At 35.5% G+C, this 25,052-nt stretch overlaps 10 protein-coding genes across 10 annotated transcripts; 6 read left to right on the top strand and 4 right to left on the bottom strand.

Moving 5' to 3' along the window:
* Positions 1–401: 401 nt before the first annotated feature.
* Positions 402–2,258, bottom strand: DFA_01084 (cyclin-related 2 family protein; the record flags this gene model as incomplete). Its single annotated transcript, XM_004359002.1, has 1 exon — positions 402–2,258. One exon carries the CDS (start codon positions 2,256–2,258, stop codon positions 402–404), a length of 1,857 nt encoding a protein of 618 aa, XP_004359059.1.
* A 715-nt stretch (positions 2,259–2,973) lies between these two features.
* DFA_01083 (DUF747 family protein) lies at positions 2,974–5,798 on the top strand (the record flags this gene model as incomplete). The annotated part of the gene is made up of 3 exons (XM_004359001.1): positions 2,974–4,685; positions 4,801–5,458; positions 5,577–5,798. 3 exons carry the CDS (start codon positions 2,974–2,976, stop codon positions 5,796–5,798), a joined length of 2,592 nt encoding a protein of 863 aa, XP_004359058.1.
* A 498-nt stretch (positions 5,799–6,296) lies between these two features.
* On the top strand, positions 6,297–7,116 carry DFA_01082 (uncharacterized protein; the record flags this gene model as incomplete). The annotated part of the gene is made up of 3 exons (XM_004359000.1): positions 6,297–6,653; positions 6,730–7,021; positions 7,073–7,116. The coding sequence occupies 3 exons, from the start codon at positions 6,297–6,299 to the stop codon at positions 7,114–7,116; spliced, it is 693 nt and encodes a 230-aa protein (XP_004359057.1).
* Positions 7,117–7,352: 236 nt separating this feature from the next.
* Positions 7,353–9,979, bottom strand: DFA_01081 (uncharacterized protein; the record flags this gene model as incomplete). The annotated part of the gene is made up of 2 exons (XM_004358999.1): positions 7,353–8,570; positions 8,645–9,979. The coding sequence occupies 2 exons, from the start codon at positions 9,977–9,979 to the stop codon at positions 7,353–7,355; spliced, it is 2,553 nt and encodes an 850-aa protein (XP_004359056.1).
* Positions 9,980–10,593: 614 nt separating this feature from the next.
* Positions 10,594–12,190, top strand: DFA_01080 (uncharacterized protein; the record flags this gene model as incomplete). The annotated part of the gene is made up of 3 exons (XM_004358998.1): positions 10,594–11,117; positions 11,214–11,552; positions 11,665–12,190. 3 exons carry the CDS (start codon positions 10,594–10,596, stop codon positions 12,188–12,190), a joined length of 1,389 nt encoding a protein of 462 aa, XP_004359055.1.
* A 177-nt stretch (positions 12,191–12,367) lies between these two features.
* DFA_01079 (uncharacterized protein) lies at positions 12,368–13,135 on the top strand (the record flags this gene model as incomplete). The annotated part of the gene is made up of 3 exons (XM_004358997.1): positions 12,368–12,772; positions 12,948–13,101; positions 13,131–13,135. 3 exons carry the CDS (start codon positions 12,368–12,370, stop codon positions 13,133–13,135), a joined length of 564 nt encoding a protein of 187 aa, XP_004359054.1.
* Positions 13,136–13,278: 143 nt separating this feature from the next.
* On the bottom strand, positions 13,279–15,593 carry DFA_01078 (uncharacterized protein; the record flags this gene model as incomplete). The annotated part of the gene is made up of 4 exons (XM_004358996.1): positions 13,279–13,992; positions 14,158–14,300; positions 14,394–14,683; positions 15,499–15,593. The coding sequence occupies 4 exons, from the start codon at positions 15,591–15,593 to the stop codon at positions 13,279–13,281; spliced, it is 1,242 nt and encodes a 413-aa protein (XP_004359053.1).
* A 70-nt stretch (positions 15,594–15,663) lies between these two features.
* DFA_01077 (SNF2-related domain-containing protein) lies at positions 15,664–21,806 on the top strand (the record flags this gene model as incomplete). The annotated part of the gene is made up of 3 exons (XM_004358995.1): positions 15,664–16,602; positions 16,689–19,520; positions 19,596–21,806. The coding sequence occupies 3 exons, from the start codon at positions 15,664–15,666 to the stop codon at positions 21,804–21,806; spliced, it is 5,982 nt and encodes a 1,993-aa protein (XP_004359052.1).
* A 94-nt stretch (positions 21,807–21,900) lies between these two features.
* sr (sepiapterin reductase) lies at positions 21,901–23,221 on the bottom strand (the record flags this gene model as incomplete). Its single annotated transcript, XM_004358994.1, has 5 exons — positions 21,901–22,180; positions 22,254–22,457; positions 22,527–22,603; positions 22,674–22,937; positions 23,204–23,221. 5 exons carry the CDS (start codon positions 23,219–23,221, stop codon positions 21,901–21,903), a joined length of 843 nt encoding a protein of 280 aa, XP_004359051.1.
* A 252-nt stretch (positions 23,222–23,473) lies between these two features.
* DFA_01075 (uncharacterized protein) lies at positions 23,474–24,316 on the top strand (the record flags this gene model as incomplete). The annotated part of the gene is made up of 2 exons (XM_004358993.1): positions 23,474–23,483; positions 23,586–24,316. 2 exons carry the CDS (start codon positions 23,474–23,476, stop codon positions 24,314–24,316), a joined length of 741 nt encoding a protein of 246 aa, XP_004359050.1.
* Between the last annotated feature and the right edge of the window lie 736 nt (positions 24,317–25,052).

Genomic DNA, 25,052 nt, shown 5'->3' with positions numbered 1-25,052 from the left:
AATTGATTAAATTTTTTAATAGTTTTGCAAAGTTATCATCCCTTCTGATATAAATTCAGGCAATGAGACAAATGTATAACCATTAGTATTATTGTAGTTCCAACCAAGTAATAAAATGGACATATATTCCAAAAAAGTAGTAATAGTAGTATTTATAATAATGATTTTATTATTTGAACCAAAGTTCTTCTTTAGATATTTTCTTATTTGTTTTGTTGAAGATGTTTCTTTTTTTATTTGAAATTTATTGGTGATAATATTGATCTGTTGTGTTATTGTACATAGGGGTGCCTCGGTGTTGTTTGGATTGGAATTAAAAAAAAAAACATAATCGTTAAAGTGTTTTTACTGTTTGATAATATGTTGGGGTTTGGTTTGTTTGTTGTTGTTGATATGTTGGTTTAAATATATGAACTATGATCTTGATAATAGTAACCATACCATTGTTGATCAGCTGCTTCAGTCGATTTTTGTTGGTGTTGTTGATACATATTGTTTGAATTATTATTATTGTTGTTGTTGGCGATATATGGAGGTGGTTGATGACTAGCATATTGTTGATGGCTTCGATTTCTAGTCATATTATTGTTATTATTGTTATTGTTATGGTTGTTGTTGTTAGTATAATTATAATCTACATTCTGGAAAGTTGGGGTGGTTTGTTGTTGTTGTTGGTAATGGCGTCTTTGTTGTGGATAGCCACTATTACTGTTGACATAATGAGTTTGGTTATAATATTGAGTGGTTGGTTGATAAACTTGTGGATAGGTGTGATAATAAACATTGTGAAAAGGCTTTGCTTTATAAACATTTGAAAAACTATTTTGTTGTTGTTGTTGTTGTTGGTATTGATATTGTTGCTGTTGTTGTTGATAAAGTTGAGTTTGTTGAGTTTGTTGCTGTTGTTGTTGTTGATATTGATGATCATTATAAACAATTAATGATTCATCAATATCTTCTTGATTATTCTCTTTTTGATTATCTTGTTGATTAATTGTACAATTATTATCCTCTGATAAATCGACAAGATCTTCTACCATGTCATTGTATTGGTTGTACTGTCCTTCAGTAATGAATAGGTCCCACTTGACGAGGAAGAGGAACTTTAACTCTAATAGGTTCATTTCTTCGATGGAAATGCCACCCACTTGTGCATAATACTTGTTGCCGAGTGTCTTTTCGTAATGGAATTTAGAGGCCACGAGGACACTAGCCATGAGTAAACGATGAATGTTACGGTCGGTTATCATAAACATTGGCTCTAACTCCTTGATTCGGTCGAGATAGATGAGAGAAATGACAAAAATCTCCTTGCCAAACATCGAGTACTTGAAAATTCGATGAAGGTATTGTTGGACAGTAATGTCTGGAACGTTGGGGTCATCAAAAGCATCCTCGGGTAGTTTTTCCAATTCCTCCTTTGTCATTTTATCCATTTCCTCTCTATCCTCTTCGATTCTACCTTTGATCAACTCTGAAGTTACAATTAAAAAACTTTGATGTTGTTTAATAGTTTCCTCATCAATTGCCAATGGATTAATTCCTTCAATTGATTGTGATGATGATGATGAAGTAGATTGAGATTGTTGTTGTGATTGTTGTTGTTGCGATGGTTGTTGCGATGGTTGCGGTTGTTGTGATGGTTGTTGTGATTGACCGTTATTAGGAGTATTAGAATTGGTGTTTACACCACCATTACTACTACTTAATGAAACTGATTCAATCTTTTGTCTAATAAGGTCGATATTACTAATTTCATCTCTACTAGTCCTTTTAGACTTTGAAATGACAATATTGTTATTGTTGTTGTTGTAGGTATTACTAGTACAATTGTTGTTTGAGTTGTTTTGATAACGATTGGTTACAGTTGTTGTTGTTGGATTGCTCCAATAATAGTTGTTTGATTCTTCTAGATGGTTACTGCCACTGCTTTGGTTAAACATTGACTCTGTCATTAGGCTAATGTTGGCCGTTGATGCAGATGACGATGAAGAAGAAGAAGAAGGTACCCATTTTCCTTTTCTTTGATCCTTCTTTGGATTATTATTATATTGTTGTTGTTTTTTCTTATTGTCTCTTGTACCTGTAGCTGAAGCAGCCAAGGCAGCACTACCACCAGCAGCAGCACCACCACTCTTATTAAATGGTTTAAAACATTGTTTCTGTAAACTGAGGAGCGAGGGTGCAGATACAGAAGAAGGTAGTGCTGATGACTGATTGATAGGCTTTGGAGACGACGTTTGTGATTTTGAGTACATATATAAATTATAAATTTATATATGTTATATTATTATTATTATTATTATTATATTGTGACACTATGATGTTGATGTTGATAATGATGTTATGAATTTGTGTTGTTGTTGTTATTGTTGTTGTTGTCTAAATGTATGTTTGTTTCTAATGTTACACATATAAAGAAGAAATAAAATTACAAATATAGTATGCTAAAAAAAATACTATATATATATACTAAAAATATATTATATATTATATATTAAATATATATAACTATCTATCACATGTAACTATAATATATTATTTATATACTAAAAAATATTTGTTGTAGTGATACTGGGACAACAACTTTCACATATGTGTGTGTGGGTTTGGTGGGGGATACTGATACTTTTGTGTCACAAAAACAAAAATTAAAAATAATATTATTGAGAAACGAGCTTGCAAAGCAGATGCCTCTCCAACCAAGACAAGCAAAAATCATCAAAAAAAGGGGGGAGGCGCCACTTTGGAATCTTCCAAAATAAAATTAAAATATATCCTCGCCATCTTGGAAGCATGCACATGTACTCACACTCCCGCAGCTTTGGTTTTTGATGGACTCTCTGGAGATTGCCGCTTTTGACCAATAATCTTGCATTATACGGTAAAACTATAAAAAATCTTTCACACACCCACCCCCCTCCCCCCCCACTATCATCCCTCTCTCTCTCCGGTCAAGCTCCAGTCTACGTGATGAGCTCATCACTTCACAATTCAATCGAGAGAGAGAGCAAGAAAAGAGAAAGAAAGAAAACATCAAGATTCTCTCGATTAGTCATAAAGGCATCCCATCCCAGTTACGGTTCCGAACCATCAACCATGGGCAAAAAAGATCATCGAGATAGTATTAACAGCAGCAACCGCGATGACAATTACGGTAACAACCATCCCAACTTTGCTTCTGATCATGCCCCCAAAGACGATAATATAAACAACACAACAACCGATACCCAAGCGAGGAGACAACACCAACAACAACAACAAAAGATGGGTAGTATTCCTAATAATAATATTCTGATTGAACAATCTTCCTCCCCTCCTCCTCCTTCTCTTTCAACACTCGACAACAACAACAATAGTACAACTCCTTTTCTTCTTCATAATGATGATGATGGTGATGGAGGTAATATGGAAGATCGGTCAATAGCAGATTTAAAAGATAGTACTGAAAGTAGTTCAAGCAGCAGCAGTGGTACTGATACGAGTAGTAGTTCAAGTAATAGTATTAGATGTAGTGTAGATGATAAAAAGGCAGAGGAGGAAGAGCAACACAATGAAGATAGTAATAGTAATGCAACGACACAGATCATATTATCACACAACCACAAGAGTTTATTGAATCTGCCAATCCCTGTAACTACATCAATGGCCAATCTCATTTTAGAATCTAAAGCAACTGCAGCAGCCGCTACAACTACTATCGTACCAACTACTATACAACTTCATCATCAAAGGAATGATAATAATAATAATCAGAATAATAATAATCAGAATGAGTTGATACATAGTAGCAGTTTTAAAAATGAATCGCCATATATTATTTCGAGTACTGTAAACTCATCGATTGCTTCGTCACCTTTTGTTTTCTCATCACCTAATCTGCCTCCGCCATCTGTACCATGTTCACCTGCCAAGTTGACTACTCAAGAAAGAGACTTTCTCAATGCAATGGATACAACTATAGATGATAAAGAATTGACTGTCATTTATCATCAACAACATCAACAAAATGATGAATCATCTTCATCATCGACAACAACAACAACAACAACAAACACTAGTAATCAACAACCATTAAAATCACCAATCATAGTCAAACAAGAGAAAGATACTAATCAACATAATAGTAATAATAATCACAAAAATACATCAAGAAATAGATCGGCAAGTCATGGAGGAGGTAGGACGACTCCAAGTCATAGTTTTAATATTAATAATAATAACAATAATAATAGCCGAACAAAGATTGAAAAGATATCAAGGGAAACATCACCAATACCATTTATTATTCCAGCAGATGTAATGCAAGATACTACTACTTCTACTACTGCAACATTACAAGGTTCGTCCAACCCTGCATCATCATCATCGACGACTAGTACGTCAACTACAACGACTAGTACATCATCATCTTCGTCATCATCATCTTCAACTACAACAAAGGAATGGTCATTTATATCATATTTAAAAGATGAAGTATATGGAGATTATATGCCAACCAATGCAGATGATACACAAAAGAGAGAACAAGTTTATAACTTTGTACATGTTCCATGGGAGTTGGAAAAGTTGGTTCTATTTGGTTTCCTCATTTGCTTTGAAAACTTTTTATATTTATTTACATTCTTACCCATTAGAATATGTATATCTTTCTTTAAATTATTATCAAAACCATTTACTAAAAAGTATGAAATATATTAATAATAATAATAATAATAATAATAATAATAATAATAATAATAATATATAATTTGGAAAATAATTAATTAACTTAATATTTATCTTTTCTTTTTTTTTTAGATATGTTCTAACACCAACACAAGTTTATGATTTATTTAGAACATTGATTTGGTGTGTATCATTTGTATTTATCAATTTTGTGGATTCATCGGTCGTGTATCATCATATTAGGGGACAGGCAGTCATCAAGTTATACATTATATTCAATGTGTTGGAGGTATTGGATAAATTGTGTTGTTCGTTTGGTCAGGATATTTTCGATTCTTTGTATTGGATGTCTGTTAGTTTATCAAGTGGTAGTGGACAGACAACAACGACTGCATCAACTCCACCAGGAACTGGAATGTCTAGACGTGCATTGGTGGTAGATAATAGTCGTCGTATCTTTGCGCCATTCACTCATATGCTAGTATGCACCATCTATGTATGTGTACACAGTCTTGTACTGTTTACACAGGTTATTACACTCAACGTAGCTATCAATTCCTACAACAATGCATTGTTGACGTTAATCATGTCCAACAACTTTGTCGAGCTTAAAGGATCGGTATTTAAACGTTTTGAAAAAGAGAATCTCTTTCAAATATCATGTGCAGATATTGTTGAACGTTTCCAGATCTTTATCTACCTTACTATTATCACATTCCAGAATCTGTCAGATACCGATTGGGACTTGTCGACCGAGTTTGCTATTGAAATGACTTTGGTCATCTTGTGTGTATGGTGTTCAGAGATACTAGTCGATGCCATCAAACATGCCTTTATAACCAAGTTTAACAAGATTACACCAAAGATATATGGCAAGTTCTTTACGATCCTGATCGAGACGATTGTAGATGCGCGCAACAAGAGCTTCACAGAGAGCACGTGGAGCATCACCAGCACGATTGGCTTTGTTCCGTTCCCACTGGCCACTATCGTTGCCCGCTTCTTTTACCCCTTCATCCCCATGTCTGGCGGTAGCACCTTGTTTAGTCTTATCATTCTCTCGCAAATATATCTATGTTTGGTCATGCTCAAAATACTCCTCAAACTCTTCATCCTTGGCATTTGTCTAAGACATCAAAAAGATAATCCTTCAACCTCTACATCAACAATAACTTCTATTGGTGGTTCAGCTATTAAAAAGGAAAAAGAGAAATAATAATAAATAAATAAATAAATACATAAATAAATAAATATATTTATCTTTTCTTTCTTCTCTCTATGTATGTCTATCTCTCTCTTTTTTAGAATTCCAAGAAGAAATGATTTATAAATATAAAATTTTATATTTATAAATATTTGGACCGATCATTGGAATGAGGTCTATTTTTATTTTAAAAAATATTTTTAGATTTAAAATTGTATTTTTTTTTGAGGCAAGACTCTGATGGTATGGTTCACCCACTCTGACTCTGACATTCATTTCATTATTATAGATATATATATATATCTAAAAAAAAAGATAATTTTGGGTAGAGATAATAGTGGCACTTGGTAAAAAAAAAAAGTAAAAGATCAAAATAATTTAAATCTAAAATCGGAGTTTCATCTCCTCCAAATAGTCATCAATCATGTCTAATCAACCACAACAATCAAAATTAAATAAAGATTCTCAACCTTTGGTAAGTGGTACACCAGTTACACCATTTTACCAAAGACATTTTTCAAACCCAACTACTACGCCTTCTTCATCCTCTTCTTTTAATTATTCAACACCACATCAACCTCCACAAACTCAAACCAAAACACCTTCAACCATTTATCGTTTCCAATCACCATATCACCCATACTTGACACCTGACACCGATTCTAGATCTTTATATGATGTGAACACACCCAATCAACTTTCATCAACCAATGACAAAAATGTCCATTCACCACCAAGAGTCACAATTCCAATCTCTGAGCTTAGAAATTTATCTCAAAAGGTTTGTAAAGTTTTAAAAAAAATAAACAAAAAAAAAAACATATTATTTATATTTATTTATTTTTTTATTTTTTTAGTTTTTATTATCAATGACATTGGAAACTATTCAATGTATTGAAAAAGAAACAGAAAAGAAAAAGGTAAAAGTTAGAGAATGGTTCCGTTTTAATGTGTTTTCTGATAATCAAGAAATTCCATGTGTTCAAATACTTCGTACTGTCTATTCTGTTTTTTGTTTATTGACAAAGTCTTCCAAACTCTCACTTGATATCAGTTCCACCTTTCAACAATTTTGGAATTCTCTTACCAGAACTAGATCCGTATGTACCTATTTCATCAAAATCAATTCATCTGATACCAAAACTTTTGGTAAATCAGATACTATTAACTATAAATACTTTTTTATTTCTTTTATTTTAGCACAACAACCAAAACAATACCAAAGTTCAAAATGTACCAATTAAATTAACATTCAATCATCAACAACAAGGAGAATCTTCCAAACCAAAACAACAAGATTGTGGATATGAATCAATCACATCATTATTTATGTAGATCAATTGACTTTAATTTTAGTCAATGATCAAAACCTTTATTTATTTATTATTAACTTTTAAATAATTGACAATAATAAATGAATCAAAATATTTTTTATTTCATTTTTTTAGTGATAGTATAGTATTATTATTTGATAATATTATTAATGTTTCCAAGATCTTTCATTATCATCTTCATCTTCATCTTCGTCATCTGAATCATTATTATTATTATAATTCATATTTGAATCTTCATTATTAGAGGAGGTAGGTTGAGTTGGAATGATTGGTTTTTCAACCCAAGCAATTTGTAATTCCTTTCCCTTGTAAGATTTGGCAACCAAAAATACACGTTGAGCAGACTCTCTCTTTGTAAATTTGATTTCGATAGAGTCTGGATTAATGTCTACAGATTGGATATCGGAGAACAGTTGTTTGAGGAGTTCCTCCTTTTTGAATTCGTTGGGTGGATCTCGAATGACAATAGTGGTCGATCGATTGTCAATGATCATTGAACTATTTTTATGCTTCAAAGCAGCTGCTGATAATGGGGCAAGTGGTTTTGCCATCATTGGTTTCTTTGGGAAAAATGGATAAGGTTTTGGTTTTGCTCCTGCCAAAGAAGAAGGTTTGGCAACTACTGCTCCTGCTCCTCCTGGAGGAATCTCAATGCCAAGACTTTTAGCTTCATTTTCCAAATTCTTTAATATATTTTCCAAGTGATTTGATTTTGGAATTGGTGGTGTACCACTTCCCGTCGTTGCAACTACAATCGATGGTTCAGCCACGATTGATGACGATCCATCATCACCATCATTTGTTGCTATTTGTTGTGTGTTGATGTTTGATTCAGCAGAATCCAATACCATTGATTCCGATGTTGTTGGTAAAGGTAGAGAAGAGGAGGAGGATGGAGTTTGTTTTTTAATTTCCTTTACTATACTTGTATCGGTAGTAATTGACTCTGTAATGATTTTTTCAAGATTTTTGATTGCCTCTTTGATTTTTTGTCTTTCTCCTTCATCTGTACAAGTTTCCAATTTATCGATATATTGTTTCTGGAGTTCGAGTTGTTGTTGACGCAGTTCATCACGACTTTTGATGAGATCTTTTTTCTTTTCCACTACCTCTTTTCTCTTTTCCTCTAGTTTCTTTTGGAGGATTTGTTCTTTGAGATGTAAAGCTTGCTTCTCCTCTTCTTTTTTCTTTTGTTGTTGGAATTTCTCCTGAGTCTCTTCAAACTTGGTTTTCTTTCCATCATAGGAATCGTGCCAAAATAATTTTATAAATCTATTATTCATAATTGCCTCTGGTGATTTCATTGCTTTAACTGCATCTCCATTATTTTCAAATACAACTAAACATTGACTTGCTGATATTTTCTAAAAGTAAAAAAAAATATAATAATAATAAGTCATATGCTCTTCTTTCTCTTTTTAATTTAATTTCTACATACTTCTATATTTTCAATATTACCAAATTTTGAAAAATGAGATCTAACTTCTTCTTCAGTATTGATATTTGATGGAATATTTGTAATGATAAGAGTTGTTGAATTTGGATCTGGACATGAATGATGAGTTTTAACCTTTACAAACTTTTTAAGATGGTGTCCACCTTTGTTGTTGTTGTGTTTGTTTCCATTATTATTTCCATTTTCATCATCATCATTTCCATTTTCATCATCACCATTATTATTGTTATGACTATTATTATTATTATTATTATTATTATTCATTGAAACATCACCATCGTAATAATCAGGATTATAACCTTGTACAGATTCGATTGGATGTTGAACGTCGTATGGCATCATTTGTGGTGGTGGTTGGTTTGCATACATGTTTGTCTGATGCACATTGTGAAAGGGGTATGGAAGTGGAGCCATCATGCTTGGTTGACCCATATTGGGATATCTCCCTGGTGGCCCACCAGCACCTGGTGGTAGTGGTGGTTGGTTGTAAGCATCAACGATTGGTGGATATGGTGGTATCGTTGCATCGGGCATATTATTGGTTGAATGGATAAAGTGACACGAGTTTCCTCTCTCACAGTATCCATTCTCGTCAAAGTTTCTACATCTCTTTGTCTTGTATTTTCCATTGGGTGGTGCAGCTGTAGATGTACCTGTTGGACCATTACCACCGATTGGGTTATATCTTTGCGCCTTGATTCTTTTTCTTTCATAGTCGTCACTATATTTTCTTCGATCATCTGAATCATTGATTGGTTGGTCACTATCTCTTTCACGGTCTCGATAACTTGGACCTCTTCCATTGTATTCATAGTCTCGTTCACGATAAGATCTGTCTCTATCTCTATCTCTGTCTCTATCTCTGTCTCTTGGACTTGAGCTTCTACTTTTGCTTCTGTCTCTTGATTTTCGACTGTCTCGATCTCTGCTTCTACTTCTACTTCTATCTCTTTCGCGTGGTTTGTGGTCTCTATCTCTTTCTCTTTCTCTATAGTCTCTTCCAACATCTTGTTTACTTGAAGATGTTTCTCCTCCTCCAGAAGAAGAAGAAGAAGATGAAGAGGATGTGTGAAAGTTAAAGTAGTTGATAGCAGCCAACTTGTCGGTCAGCTTGTATGTAAACGATTTTGTGTTGTCTTTGAGGAAATCATCTAGATCCTTAAAGCAGACATCTTCTAGTTCCCTCCGACTCGTAAACTTGTTGGTTATCAACGCTATGATGTATTCTGTCAATGAGTTGGTATCCACATCACATATCGGGTCGAGTGTATCTTCTAACCATTTAGGTAGTTCTTTTCTTTTTAGGAATTCTTCCATTATATTATAAAGAATGAAGAATGATGAAGGAAGAGGATAAAGATGAAGGGAGGAAGATGATGTTGATCAACAAATAAACCTTTGACTTGTTGATGAAATACTGTTGTACAAAAAAAGGAAGGATGGTGCTGCTGCGATCCTCTAGACTATTCTGTTGTTATTATATAGTTGTTGCAATATTTATATATATATATACGATAGTTGTCAAAAAAAAGTATCTATCTATCTATCTATCTATATATAACTCTTTTATATATCGCACAGAGTCAAGTAAAAAAGATAGGTGTCTTTCTCTTCTTTCTGACAGCTGAACAAAGAAGAGACAACACGAAAATACAATTTTTGGATGATCAAAACGAAGGTGATTCATTTTATTTTTAATTATTTTAATGAGCAGCTTGTACATGTATTTATCTCTACCTACTGCTACTATTACTACTATACTATAGTATGAACAGAGATCTATTGTCATCCATCTATGGATGTTTGGAGAGACTCAACTTTAGTCAACTTCCAAAACTAATCAAACAAAAACAACAGGTATGTCAGCGCAAGAAGAGGAGGAGAGGGGATTAGAATGAAAGCTAGCTCAGCTGACTAACCATAGTTATATTATGTATTTAAAGGGAGATTCATTAATACCATGGAGTAAATTTATGGCATTATTATTGACACTATCAAATTGTGAGAATATGTATTACAAACATTCATACTTGTCGTTAAAGAATAATAACATTCAAGATCAATATATCCAAGTATCAAATGACATGAGAAGTTTGTTAAAGTTGATATCTTCACCAACAACAACAACAACAACAACTGGTGGAGTACAACAACCAAATCAACAGAACCAACAGAATCAAACTGCTAGTCAGATTGCACTTGGGTATTATGCATCGTCAAAGAAATCATCGGTTGACGATGACCCTGAAATATCCTTCTTTTCATCACTCGTACAACAAACATGTACCATCGTACAGGTTAGAATCGATATGATTGGTGTCTACACTACATTGGTCATGTCAATCAGCCAAGAAACTAATTTTGATCAACTAGTCAATTCACTTGAAACCATTCCAACCATCTATCGTGATAAAATTACTCATCCTCTATTAATGGGTATTAAAACAAATACAAAGTATGCTAAAAAAAGAAGAGAGAGAGAGAGAGAGAGATTTATATTAAATGAACAAACAATAATAATAATAATGACTGACTTTTTTTCTATTTGTAGTTATGAAATACAAATATTAAAGAATTTATTAAAAGTTTATGTATCAATGAATAGACATATATTTAAAGATTCAATACTATTATTGTATCAATCAAGATTGGATTTAGATTTATGGAGAGACTTTGATCAATTAAATCAAAGTAGAGGAACTTATAGCAGCGATCCAAAATGGACATCCAATTCCATCCATCAATGGTTATCGATATTTTTCAATGCTCTCATGTCAAAATCATCTCTTTATTTCCATTTCCCTTTGAGAACTGTCGAAGAAGAGAATGGTGGAACTTATCAATCCTTTAAAGATGCAACTCTTCGTAATAATCCTGATTATGTTTTAATGTATGTCAAAAAAAAAAAGAAAAAGAAAACAAAAACAAAAACAAACAATATGCATATCCATATTAATCTAATCAATTCTATTTATTTATTTATTCTATTTATTTCCATTTAGGATTGAAGCATTTTATCAAAAGAGTAATTCAATATTTTTTGGTATCTTTTTCGAATGTAAAGGTAAACCATACTCAAAGATGGGATATTGTTTTAATAATACAGAAGCACCAACTGGATTGGGGGCCTATCCACCTATATTCTACTTGCCACAAGATAAACCACCCAACCAACATTTACCAAATATCATTAGTATCTATTTAACCAATCAACATGCACTTGAGCGACCACACGATTTATTCTACTACGTCGACTCTCAAAAAGTAGAAACTAATCTCAAAACATCATCACCCATTGCTGGTGGAGGTGGTAGTGGGTCTGGGACAGGAGGAGGACCAACGCATGAAACATCAGATTACACCTACTTTTTAGTTCGTGTAGAAGCACAAATATTTATCAGTGTTGTATATAAAGATATTAAAAAACAAAAAGATCCAATTGTAAATGATTTCCTTAAAGTTTTGGTACATAATCTTAGAAATACCGATCTATTTAATATTCTAAGACAAAAAGAATCAAATAGATAGATAGGATAGGATAGGATAGATAAATATAAACCAATATTAAAAATAAATCAAATATATTATGTACAATTTTAAATTAAACGAAAATGATGACGCAAAAATGACTACCATCATGATTTTTGTGCATATGGTCCATCTCATTTCATTGTTTACACGATTTGTATATAGATAAGAATAAGAATGACAGATAATAATACTTCTAATAATAATAATAATACTAAAAATGAACAACAACAAGAACATCAACAACATCAACATCAACAAAAACCAAAAGGATTTATTAGAAGTTTATTGGATGGTAATTTGAATAATGTAGAGGTTAAAATACCTGTATTCATACAAAAGGATATGCCATTGTCAACATTTATGCTTACTGCTGGAGCAGTCACTGGTATTGGTTTCATGGCTGGTGTATTTCTAGGTTTTAGAAGAAGTAGAAGAGGTAATACTACACGTCAACAAACAATGGCTACTCCTTCTGCTGTAGCATTTTCTCTCAAAGCATTGGCAATGGGTACATTGTTGAGTGTTGGTTCATCTGCCGCAATGGTCTATGCTTTTAAAACATTTTATAATATTAATACTGTATGTGGATTAACAACTACAACAACAACAACAACAACAACAACAACAATCAATCAATCAATCAATGCAATGCAATGCAATGATACCAATCAATCATCATACATTTGAACAACCATTGATTGATGATAGTGAAATATATAATATAACTAACAAAGATTAATGATGGATCTTATAGGTTGATGAATTTGGACAATTTATGAATAGAAAGCTGGGAGCTAAAACAACAGAACAAAAGTTTGAAGAGGCAAACAAAGGTATCGACATGTCACGATACGATGATATTAGTGATGATGAAGATGCAATGGAAGCAGTCACCGCATTTTTTGGTGGTAAAGATATATTTGCTGATATTAAAAAGAATAATAATGAAAATGATAATAACAATAATAATAATGATACCAAAACAACATCGACAACGACGACTACGACGAAACAAACAAGTGGAAATAAAGAAAAGAGTTAACAACGTGGTATAAATGATATTTACAAATAGGGGATCGATTAGTTTATTGGTCTACAACTTTAACAAGGGTATGATCAAATCCACATGATAGATCGATTGGACGTTTAGATGGCCAATCATCAGTATCATCGTATTCTGTTATTTGTGTTGGGATGGTTTCCATTCCATTGATGTTACCTGATCCAAGTTTACCTTTTCGAGCACACCCCCAAGTATAGAACTGTCCGTTGGCTAGGACTGCCGCTGAATGAGCTCTTCCTGCACCTATCAATACTACTCGGTCGGGCATAGAGACTGGTGTGGCTACCAATCGATTCAATGTGTCCCCAACACCCAACTGACCGTTTCCATTCCACCCTAGACTAAACAACTGACCTTGTTGCTCATCTAGCAATAGACTATGTCCAAATCCACATGCAACCTTGTCAATCCTTTGTCCTTGTAATCCTTGGACTATCTGTGGATATGCACTTGCTTCTGTATTGCCTCTTCCCAATTGTCCATGTTCTCCACTACCTACCATATATACATGTCCCTTGTCAGTAATGAATGCCGAGTAATCCGACCCACATATAATGTCTCGTACCACCAACGATGATGAAGACGTTGATGAAAACACTTTGGTTGGACGATGTAAAACTGGGTGTCTTGTTGGATCGACAAATAACTGTCCTTCAGCATTCCATCCCCAACCCCAGATACTACCCTCACTGTCCAATGCCAGTGAGTGTCCCCAACCGGCAGCTACTTTGACCACCTTTACATTACCAATCTCTTCTCGAACGAGTGTAGGGCGTATGCGATGATGGTCGTCTGAGAATCCTAGTTGATACTCACTTCCCACGCCATATGAAAACAGTCTTCCCAAGTTATCGACCACCAGAGTATGTCTTCGACCTCCAACAACACTCTCTACACAAACATCTCTTGATTGCAAGATACTGTCATTATCCAATACATATTCATCGACTAGTCTTGGACTCCATTCATTATAATTTGTTTCTTTATTCTCTTTCTCTCCTCCTGCAAATGAACTCCATCCCCATGTATATAATTCTCCTTTATCTTTTAATTATATTTTTAAAAAAAAAACAATTAGTATCTGTTGTGATTGATCATTCATTATTATTATATGCAATTGATTTAAAACAAACATACTATTAATAATCATACTGTGGTAGTGACCACAATGTAATGATTTAATATCATTCACTCTATTAGATGTATCATCACTACTATTATTATTATTATTATTATTATTATTATTATTATTATTATTATTATTGTAATCACCTAAATCATCAATTTTAAAAGGGTATGCTTCATATCCATCATTTGCACTGTTACCTAGTTTTCCTCCTTTTCCACATCCGAATGAGTAGATGTGTTGTTGTTGATTATTAAATACATTTAAAATAGAGGTAGAGGAAGAAGAAGAAGAGACAGCCCTACGAGTAAAAAGTGGAGTATTACCAGGATGGTGATGGGGGTGACTCGTAAACCATGGTGATAGTTGGTTGGTACCGAGATCTTTCAAATTATTATTTAAAATTGCAGCAGCTTTAAATAGTCTCGCCGAGGACAACATAGTGGTTGTTTAGGGTAGGGTATTGTTTGCTGTTATGTACAGCGTAGATGGATGGCTCAACAACGAATGTGGATGACGGTTTTTCAGCGTATTCGATAATTCTCCCCCCCACTTTTCTTTTTTTTTTTTTTTTTTTTTTGTAACTACGAGAGAGATGGATGACGATTGGTTTGTTAACAAGGGGTAGATATTCGATCAATGATGCATCTGCGACCGTGTTTGATCTTCATTTAATATCTCTCTCCTTTATTGCTACTATAGTATTAGTTTTAATATCTACTACTACTATATTACTATTATTATTTGTTTGTTCTTATTTATTTATTATTTTAAATTAATAAAAAAAAAATTAAAAAGTGAGTTTGTGAGAGAGAAGAGGGAAAACAACTCCCTCCTTATTTTTTATTGAGCTGTGTACACTATAATTATTCTATCACATAATCACCAAATATATTTATATTATTAGTTTTTAAACCAAATTTTATCGATCAACTATGAATAGATCATCATAGAGAGAATAAATAAATACACACAATACTACACAGATACTACATCATACAATAAATATTCACTACTCTTTTATTTATTTATTCAATCACACATACTATTATTATTATCATCGTTCTCTAAAGAGTTCTATAGTCGATCAGATCTAAAGCAAGCTCATCATCATACATACAATTTGTAAGCATTACAAGGAGAGAAGAGAGAAGAGGACGTCTTTTATTTATTAATATATTTATATTGTTTGTCGTCGTCGTCATCATCATTGATTATATAGTGAAAATATATAGATAGACATCATCGTTGTTGGTTGTAGCTACTATGCACAATAATAATATGATGGGGACTCCACCTGTTGACTATAATGCAATGCAACAACAACAGTTTATGAACCCATATATGCAACCACAACAACAGCAGCAGCAAGTTGCACTCCAACAGCAGCAGCAGCAGCCACAGCAACATCCCGAGATGATGCAACAGCAGCAACAGCAGCCGCAGCAGCAGTATACTGGAATGGCAATTGATAATAATAATAATAATAATACTAGTGGAGCAGGAGTAGCAAACAACAATCAGTTTATGAAGCAACCATCAGTAGTGGGTGTTCAACAACAATCCTCTACACAGCAGCAATCATCCTCTCCTCCTATATCATCGCCAATCATGTACGTTTCTACACCTACACAACAGCAACATACACCTCAACAACAACAACAACATACACCTCAACAACCTCAAACCCCTCAGCAACAACAACAACAAGTTCAACAAATGATGAACAAACAAATCACACCAAATAATACATATTATACTCAACAAGGTCAACAGCAGCAGCAGCAGCAACCAATGTATCAGGCACAACAAATGTCTTCTCCACCAATGGTGCCAACTGTACAGAATCAACCACCACCAATGCTTTCCCCTGCTCAACAACAATATCAATACCAACAACAACAAGCTCAACAACAACAACAAATGCTACAACAACATTTGCAACAACAGGCTCAAGCTCAACAACAACAACAACAACAACAAGCTCAAGCTCAACAGCAGGTTCAACAACAGCAGGCTCAGCAACAACAAGCTCAAGCTCAACAACAGGGACAGAACAATCAAATACAACAAGGTCAACAACAAGCTCAAGCTCAAGCTCAACAGCAACAACAACCACAGGGACAGGTTCCACAACAACAACAACAACAGACACAGAGTCAACCTCAACAAGCACCACTTTTAAGTTTCTCAAAAGAAGCTATCCTTGAAATATATACAGTAAGTAGTTTGTGTGATGATTGATATTGATTGATGATGACACCCAAGATCTCTCTCTCTCTAATATTTATTTATTTATCTTTTAGGCAACCGAGAATTTACAAAAGGCACTGTCAGATGTGATGGATCCACAATATCAACAATATGTACAAAGCTTGAGAAGTATTAGTATGAGTGGGTTGTCTTGGAATGCTTCAGAGACCAACCTTTTTAAACGAGTTATTGCTAACCATCGAGTACTAGCAGATGCACAAAAGACGAAACAAGCCAAATCTGAACATCAACAGCTTGTACAACAGCTTGCACAACAACAACAACAACAACAATCCAATCCAATTTATGGTGGTGGCACTATAACAACACCACCAATTCAATCACCTATGATGATTTCTCAAACAACAAATATAGCTACTACACCGACTACAACAACAACTACAATAACAACACCAACACCAACGGCAGCAGCAGCGGTTTTTCAACAACAACAACAGATTATCCAAGGAATGCCAATTGGTAAACCATTGATGACTCCAGAGCAAATCAATTTTGTAAAACTACAAGTCCGCGCGAATCAATATATTGTTAAATGGCTACAAACTGGAGAGCCATTGCCAGCAGGATTTTTCCAACAATTGGTTGCCTATAAAAATGGGGCAATGCCACCTATCATTGCAACTCAAACTCCACCTCAACAACAACCATTATCTATTCAACAACAACAACAGCAACAGCAACAGCAACAACAACAACAACAACAACAACTTGTTAAACAACCATCAATTGTTAGTCCACCTATTCAACTCCCTCAATCTCTACCACAACAACCAGTTTTGGAGAATACAACAACTACAGCAGCCATTGTACAGCAACCGATTGCAGTGGTGGCTGCTGCCGCCACACCTGTTGTAGTTGCACCTCCACCTCCACCAGTTGTAGTTGCACCACCCCCACCACCACCTCCAATGCAATGTCCTGCACAATATATTATACCACCTGTTACAGACAGTATTAAAACTGTTCCATTGGATCACCAATTCCTCAGAGAGGCAAGAGAGATTAGCATAAAAGAGGCAATGAATCAGAGAACAACGTATTTGAAAAAGAGTCTAAAAGAGTTTGATGATCAAGAGGCTTCAGCTGCTGTAACTGCAGCTGCCAGTAGTCCAAACGCCGAACAAAAAGATGGATCATCATCGAGCAGTGTTGGAGCAGTTGCCAATGGAGTTGGTCATACCCAAGTCGAAAAGATTTGTGCCAGTCAAAATGCACAAAGAATTCGTATGGCCATAGAGTACAAACAACTCAGTCTCTTTGAGGTTCAGAAAAAGTTGAGAGCCGAATTACTCGACTCGGTCGACAGTAGTATGTTTGTCAACAACACTACTGCTTTGCTGGGCAGCAAGCATAGTTCATCGTCGTCGTCATCGTCGTCGTCACAAAGTGGTTCAGCTTCTAAAAAGAAAACAAAGTTGGATGGTATTCTAAGCTCACAACGTATCATGCCATACAATGAAACCAACCAAAATACACCAGAGGCAAAGACACGAATGTCGAGCTTCCTCAAACAGATTTTGGATCATGGACGCGAGTTTAAAGAGTTTCACAGCAACCAGATGCAATCGACCAAAAAGGTAGCCAAGCGTGTAACCAGCTACTTTGCCATGCAAGAGAAAAAGGAGCAGCAGCAGCGTGAAAAGGAGGAGCGTGACAGACTTCGTGCACTCAAGAGCAACGATGAAGGCAAGTACCTCAAGTTGCTCGAACAGACCAAGAACAAGCGTCTACGTGAGTTGTTTGACCAGACCAACGAGTTTCTCGACAAGATCTCGCATCTCATTCAAAAGGAAAAGATGCAAGACGAGGAGGAACTGGCCTTGCAACAAGCAGAGGCAGCCGATGCAGCCAGCAACGCCACCACCATCACTGACGAGATATCGACCAACAATAGCAGCACGAGCAGCACTGCACCCGTTAGCAAGCCAGCCGACGCCTCTGCCAAGCGTCCGGCTACCGCACCAGCTCCCGCTCAGACGACACTAGTCAGCAAGGCACATTCATACTATAGCAAGGCCCATTCCATCACGGAAGAGATTCCAGAGCAACCACAGCTTTTGGAGGGCGGTCAGTTGAAACCCTACCAGATGCAAGGTCTGCAATGGATGGTGTCACTGTACAACAACAAGCTCAATGGTATCTTGGCCGACGAGATGGGTCTCGGAAAGACTATCCAGACCATCGCTCTCATCACCTATCTCATGGAAAAGAAGCAAAACAAGGGTCCCTACTTGGTGGTCGTCCCTCTCTCTACACTAGCCAATTGGGGTCAAGAGTTTTCAAAGTGGGCACCAAAGGTACTCAAAGTACTCTATTATGGTAAAAAAGAGGTGAGAAAATCACTCTACGATACCCATATTGCCCCAACAAAGTTTAATGTACTCGTCACCACCTATGAATACATTATCAAGGATAAAAATATGCTCTCCAAGATCAAGTGGAACTATCTCATCATTGATGAAGGTCATCGTATGAAAAACTATAGTTCCAAGCTCTCTATTATCCTTGGTAATGCCTATCACTCGAGATACCGTATTCTCCTAACTGGTACTCCTCTACAAAACAGTTTACCAGAACTTTGGGCACTCCTCAATTTCCTGTTGCCCAACATTTTCGATTCGGTCGATGATTTTGAACAATGGTTCAATGCTCCATTTGCAGGTGAAAAGTTGGAAATGAATGAAGAAGAACAACTACTCATCATTCAACGTCTTCACAAGGTTCTTCGTCCTTTCCTTTTACGTAGACTCAAAACTGAAGTCGAAACTCAACTACCTGATAAAGTTGAAAAGGTTCTTAAATGTGAAATGTCTGCTTTCCAAGCTAAAATGTATCAATTAATTAGATCTAAAAGTGTTAACAAAGTAAGAAAATAGAAAAGATAAAAAAAGATAAAAAAGAAAAGTATATATTTATTTATTCATTTTTCTTTTTATTAGTTGAATCAAGAAGAAGGAGCACCAAGACTTGCAAGAGGATTAAAGAATACATTGGTACAATTAAGAAAAGTTTGTAATCATCCTTATCTATTTTATGATGAAGAATATGCAATCGATGAGTATATGATTAGATCGGCAGGTAAATTTGATCTTTTGGACAAGATTCTTCCAAAGTTAAAGGCATCTGGTCATCGTGTACTCATATTCAGCCAAATGACGCATTTGATTGATATTCTCGAACATTATTTCACCTACAAAGGTTACAAGTACCTTCGTTTGGATGGTTCAACCAAATCGGAAGAGCGTGGTCCCATGTTGAATCTTTTCAACGCACCAGGCAGCGACCTTTTCATTTTTGTACTAAGTACTCGTGCTGGTGGTTTGGGTTTGAATCTCCAAACCGCCGATACTGTCATCATCTTTGACTCTGATTGGAATCCTCAGATGGATCTCCAAGCTCAAGATCGTGCGCATAGAATTGGCCAGAAGCAAACGGTAAAAGTATTACGTTTGGTCACAGTCAACAGCGTGGAAGAAAAGATTTTGGCAAGAGCCATCTTTAAAAAGGAGTTGGACAAGAAGATTATCCAGGCTGGTCAGTTTAACAACAAGAGCAAGTCGTCAGACAGAATGAAAATGCTCGAGTATTTGATGGCACAGGATGAGACTGCAGAGATGGAGCGACAGGGTATTCCAAACGACCAACAAATCAACGAAATGATTGCGCGTACACCTGAAGAGGTCGAGCTCTTTGAACGCATGGACAAGGAGCGTTCAGAGATGGAAAACAAACGTTGGAAGCTAGAAGGAAAGAAGGGCGAGTACAAGCGTCTCTGCCAAGAGGACGAGCTTCCCGCTTGGATCTCCAAGGAGGTTGAGGTCACCGAAGACATGAGCTTTGTGTTTGGTCCAGGTCAGCGACCACGCTCATCCAACGCCAAAGACGTGGACGACCAGGAACTCTTGCGTCTGCTCAACAATGGAGAGAGACGTCGTCGTACCGCCTCCAACGCAGCCGTCTACATCAACGAATACATTGACGACGAGAGCGACGATTCCAGCTCATCGTCGAGTGAAGAGGAGCAGGAGGAGTACCGTCAAAAACCAACTCCAAAGAACCACAAGAGAAAGGAGCTTGATGACGAAGACTATGAAGACAGCTACAGTGGCAGCCAAGTCAGCACGCCTACCAGTAACAGCAAATACCCCACCCCCAAGAAACGTGCCAAAACTGCTGCCAAGGAACGCAAGGCACCTGCCAAGAAAAGAGGGTCTACTGCTGCTCCACCCCAACAGCCGTCCACTCCATCCACTCCATCTGACAATAGAGAACTCCTCACTCCACCACCCACCCCAACCACGTCGTCATCGGGAGCTACGCCCTCACAACCCGCCCCAGCACCCAGAAAGTACAGCGGACGTGGTAGACCAGCCGGCACCATCAAAAAGCGACCAACCACCGAGAATGAGATCAAGTATCTTGACATTTATGATGCGTTCCGATTGGACACGGACGAAGAGGGAAGAAAGCGTTGCGATGTCTTTTTGCGTCTGCCAAGCAAGCGTGACTACCCAGACTACTACAACATCACCAAGGAGCCAATCGACATGAAGATCATCAAGGACCGTATCATTGGCAAGAAATATCATACACCTGCACAGTTTGCTGCTCATGTAAATACTATGTTTTACAATGCCCAAGTATATAACCAATCGGGTTCAGAGATCTTTGAAGATGCCGTTCACCTTCAAAAATTCTTTACCAAACTTTTCAATGAAGCTTTTCCAAACAACCAACTTCCCACTCCAAAACCACCCCTATCACCAACTCAACCTATTCATTTGTCAGCTGACAGCGTCAAAAGAGAGCCAATCCCAATGGCAAGTCTCCAAGCTGCCTCTACCACCACTTCCACCTCTTCCACCAGCAGTACAAGTACTACCTCCACCACCGACAATAGTTTACTCGATGTCGATGAAGATCAAGTATCAAAGAAACAAAAACTTGCAAACAATCACAGTACCCCAAGCAATGGTAAACCTTATGATCCAATGTCTCTATCAAGCATGATTTGCGACGCCAACAATTCCCCAATGTCATCTCCTCCAACTACCTTTTCCAAAACAAACAATTCGAGAGCAAAGTTTAGTAAATTCTCTGATGATGACAACGATGGTATGATGGATGACGATGACGAAGATGACCTATAAAAAAAAAAAGATTTAAAAAAAAATAAAAAGAAACAATTTGTACAAATCATTAAACTAAATATATATGGAAAGAGAGAGACAATAGGTTATAGATTTATTGGATGACTGGTAAATCATGGTAATCAAGATGAGCAGCCGATTCAAAAGTGTTTTCAAAGAGTAATACCATCATCTTGGCAGCTGATTTGAATGGATCAACCAATTTACCTTCTTCTTTCAAATTGACAAAATATTTCTTTGATTCCTCATCAATTGTATTGGCTCTGACTTCTCCTTGCATATCAGTATCCATTGCACCTGGTGAATAATTTAATGTCTTGATATTTGGAATTGATTTGGATTCTTCACTGATTACTCTTAATAACATTTCACGTCTAAATGAAAATGAAAAAGAAAATGTAAGAAAATGGTTATTAAATCAACTATGGCTATATATTATAGACATACGCAGCCTTGGTAGTACAATAAATTCCCCAAGTATCAAATGGTTTAATACCAGCCAAAGATGAAGAGTTGACAAGGAAGAAGGAAGTGTTTGTCAAAAGTGGAGTGTTTTGTTCTCTAATCTTTGACAAGAAAATGCTACTGGTAACAAGGAATGAGGTAATATTCATATCAAGATCCTTTTTAATTTGAATAAAATTGGTTAAACTAAATAGAATCAAAAAAAATGTTAGGGTCAGACAAGACTATGTTGATGGTCAACATTGGTTGACATACCTATCAATTCTTTGAAGGAAACTAAGAGAACCATGATTATTGAAAAAGATAACCTTTTGATATTCACCAAATGAAACCTATCAAATAAAATAAAAAATGTTAGTGATACAAAGAATTCTAATTCTCATTCATTCTAGAGTTACAAACATTTTCTAATGACTTTTTAAAAGTAGCTTCTGATTGTTCAATATCACTAAAATCAATAGCAAAGTTATCGATCTTGTTGCCTTGTGGAAGAAGTTCCTTGATCAATTTCTCTGTTGATTCAAGACTCGAAAGTGATCTTGCATAGAGTTTAAAGTCGATATGAGAAGCTTGTGCCTCTGCAGTTGTCTTTTTGATCAACTCTTTTACGATAGAATAACCAAATCCTCTTGATGCTCCTGTTACTATTGCCAATACCTTCATTTTCTCTATAAAAATATACTATAGTATTTGTCTTTTTGAAAAGAATGAACTTGAAATCACTTGATCGATTGGAAGACACATTCCATCAAAAATATCTCAAAGTTAATTAATTTTAAATGGTCTTCTCGAACCCAAAAAAGAAATATAAAGTTTCATGGGAAACGGAAAGATTGGTTTATTGGGACAATATGATATTATTAATTATTATATAATGTAAAAAAGTAATATAAATAATACTTTACTCTTTTCGTATATTATATAATATATACTAATTTATTAGAGTCCATCTTATTTGTTTCTCCCCTTGTCCATATTTGTATTGAATATTGCATTCGCGAGAGCACATAACCAAGTATTCTCTTCCATTCTTTATCGCCAACTACATCTTTCCTAATCTATAATAGACCAACCACTTTTTTTTTTTTTGATACAATTTTCTATTTTTTTACCTATTAAAAAGGTTTTAATTTAATTGTTTGTTGTTCGTTGTTTCATTATTCTTTTTTTTTTTTCGGATGGAGGAGCTACTGCCTACAACTATGGTATCTGGTACATCACAGATATGGTCCCAGTCCAAGGGTTCTCGACACCAACTGTGTCTCAATCTTGATTACCTCTCCGCGTAAAGACCTGTCAACCTCCTTTCTCAAGAACAGCCCACGACCTACCACCTATTACATGCCACTTTGGTCAAAGACAGAGCTTTTAAAGGCACGATCTCTGTTGCACCCCACAAAATCACAGATGATTTTGTCGAAAAGACCTATTACTATGCTGGTGGATCTGCCAGATTTGCTTTCGGCCAAACGACCGACATTGATATTGTAAAGGATGGATTTGTGTCCTCAACAGACTTTGACCAGTGTTGGAGGGCAATGGGAGATGTTGCAAGCGAAGACACCGTCTCATCAAATGTAATACATAGAGAGGTCAATTCTTCATTTACAAACTTTACCGGTATTTTTGCTTCTGATTGGGTAGCCGCTCAAGTACTCACTCAGAAACTTATCGACACATCTCTTCCATTGGCAAATTATTTCAATTCAACTTCTGAAGCACACAAATTAATGGTCGGGCATCTCTACGAACAATTTGCCATCAAGTCTTTAATGAAGAGGGCCACGTTCAAAATCAAATCCAAAGAAAAGGAACAAACCTTTGAATTCACCTCACCTGGAGGAGCACTCACATTTGGTTCAATCGACAAATGGACCGAACCAAATACTCTCTACATACCCAAGGACAAGTCTTTTCCAGCAATCGATCTCTTACTTACACCCAACTTGCTCTTTCAAATCACCAAGGCCAAAGATCACAAACCCCTTCCATCCGTCAAACAAGGATCTCAAAGTTTACCTCATCTCTGTGGAGGATTCATATGAGCACAACAAACCTCTCAATTATAAAAACTTGACATGTTCATCCCAAGAATTTGAAAAGAATAACAATTTATCTCAGTGGACATTGGCCTTGCCCTATCCAACCATCCAAGACCTCAAAGATCTCCCTCCATGTCCCTAGACAACTCTTATCATTGCTTCTTTAATTATAGATACTTTACTAATATTATTACACATCATAAAATAAACCATTTTTCTTTTAACAACTAAATATATATATAAATCCTGATCTGTACACATGAAAAATGGTTTTTATTTATTGTTTAAAACATTTTATTAAGTACACTCTGTGTAGAGATATCCTTTTTAAAGGTACAAGAAGTTCCATATGTATTTTATCTGCCTTTTTAGTAAACTTTCCTTGTTTGATCATTAAATTAATTAACTCAATTGTTTTCTTTTTCTTTTCTTTTGGTACTAATCTTGGATCGAAAAACATCTTTTCTTCTTGTGATGATTACATGTTCTTCATTTCATTTATTACCATGTTGTCTTCTCCACGATCGTTGGAGGAGTTGAAACAGAGAAAAAAATATAAAGTTTCAAGGGAAAAATGGAAAGATTGATCCATTTATTTATTGGGACATTATGTTATTATTGATTATTATTATATTATTATTTTATTATGACAAGTATTATAAAATACTTTACTCTTTGGTCGAAAATTAAAATTAAAAAGTAAAGTTTAGGGTATCGTGGTTGCTATTATTATTATTAT

This window comes from Cavenderia fasciculata (genome assembly GCF_000203815.1).
Source record: "Cavenderia fasciculata unplaced genomic scaffold Scf_Dfasci-F-a-25c12.r2-5, whole genome shotgun sequence".
NCBI lineage: Eukaryota > Evosea > Eumycetozoa > Acytosteliales > Cavenderiaceae > Cavenderia > Cavenderia fasciculata.
The sequence above is the reverse complement of the archived record's forward strand: the minus strand, read 5'-3'. Positions and strand labels throughout refer to the sequence as shown.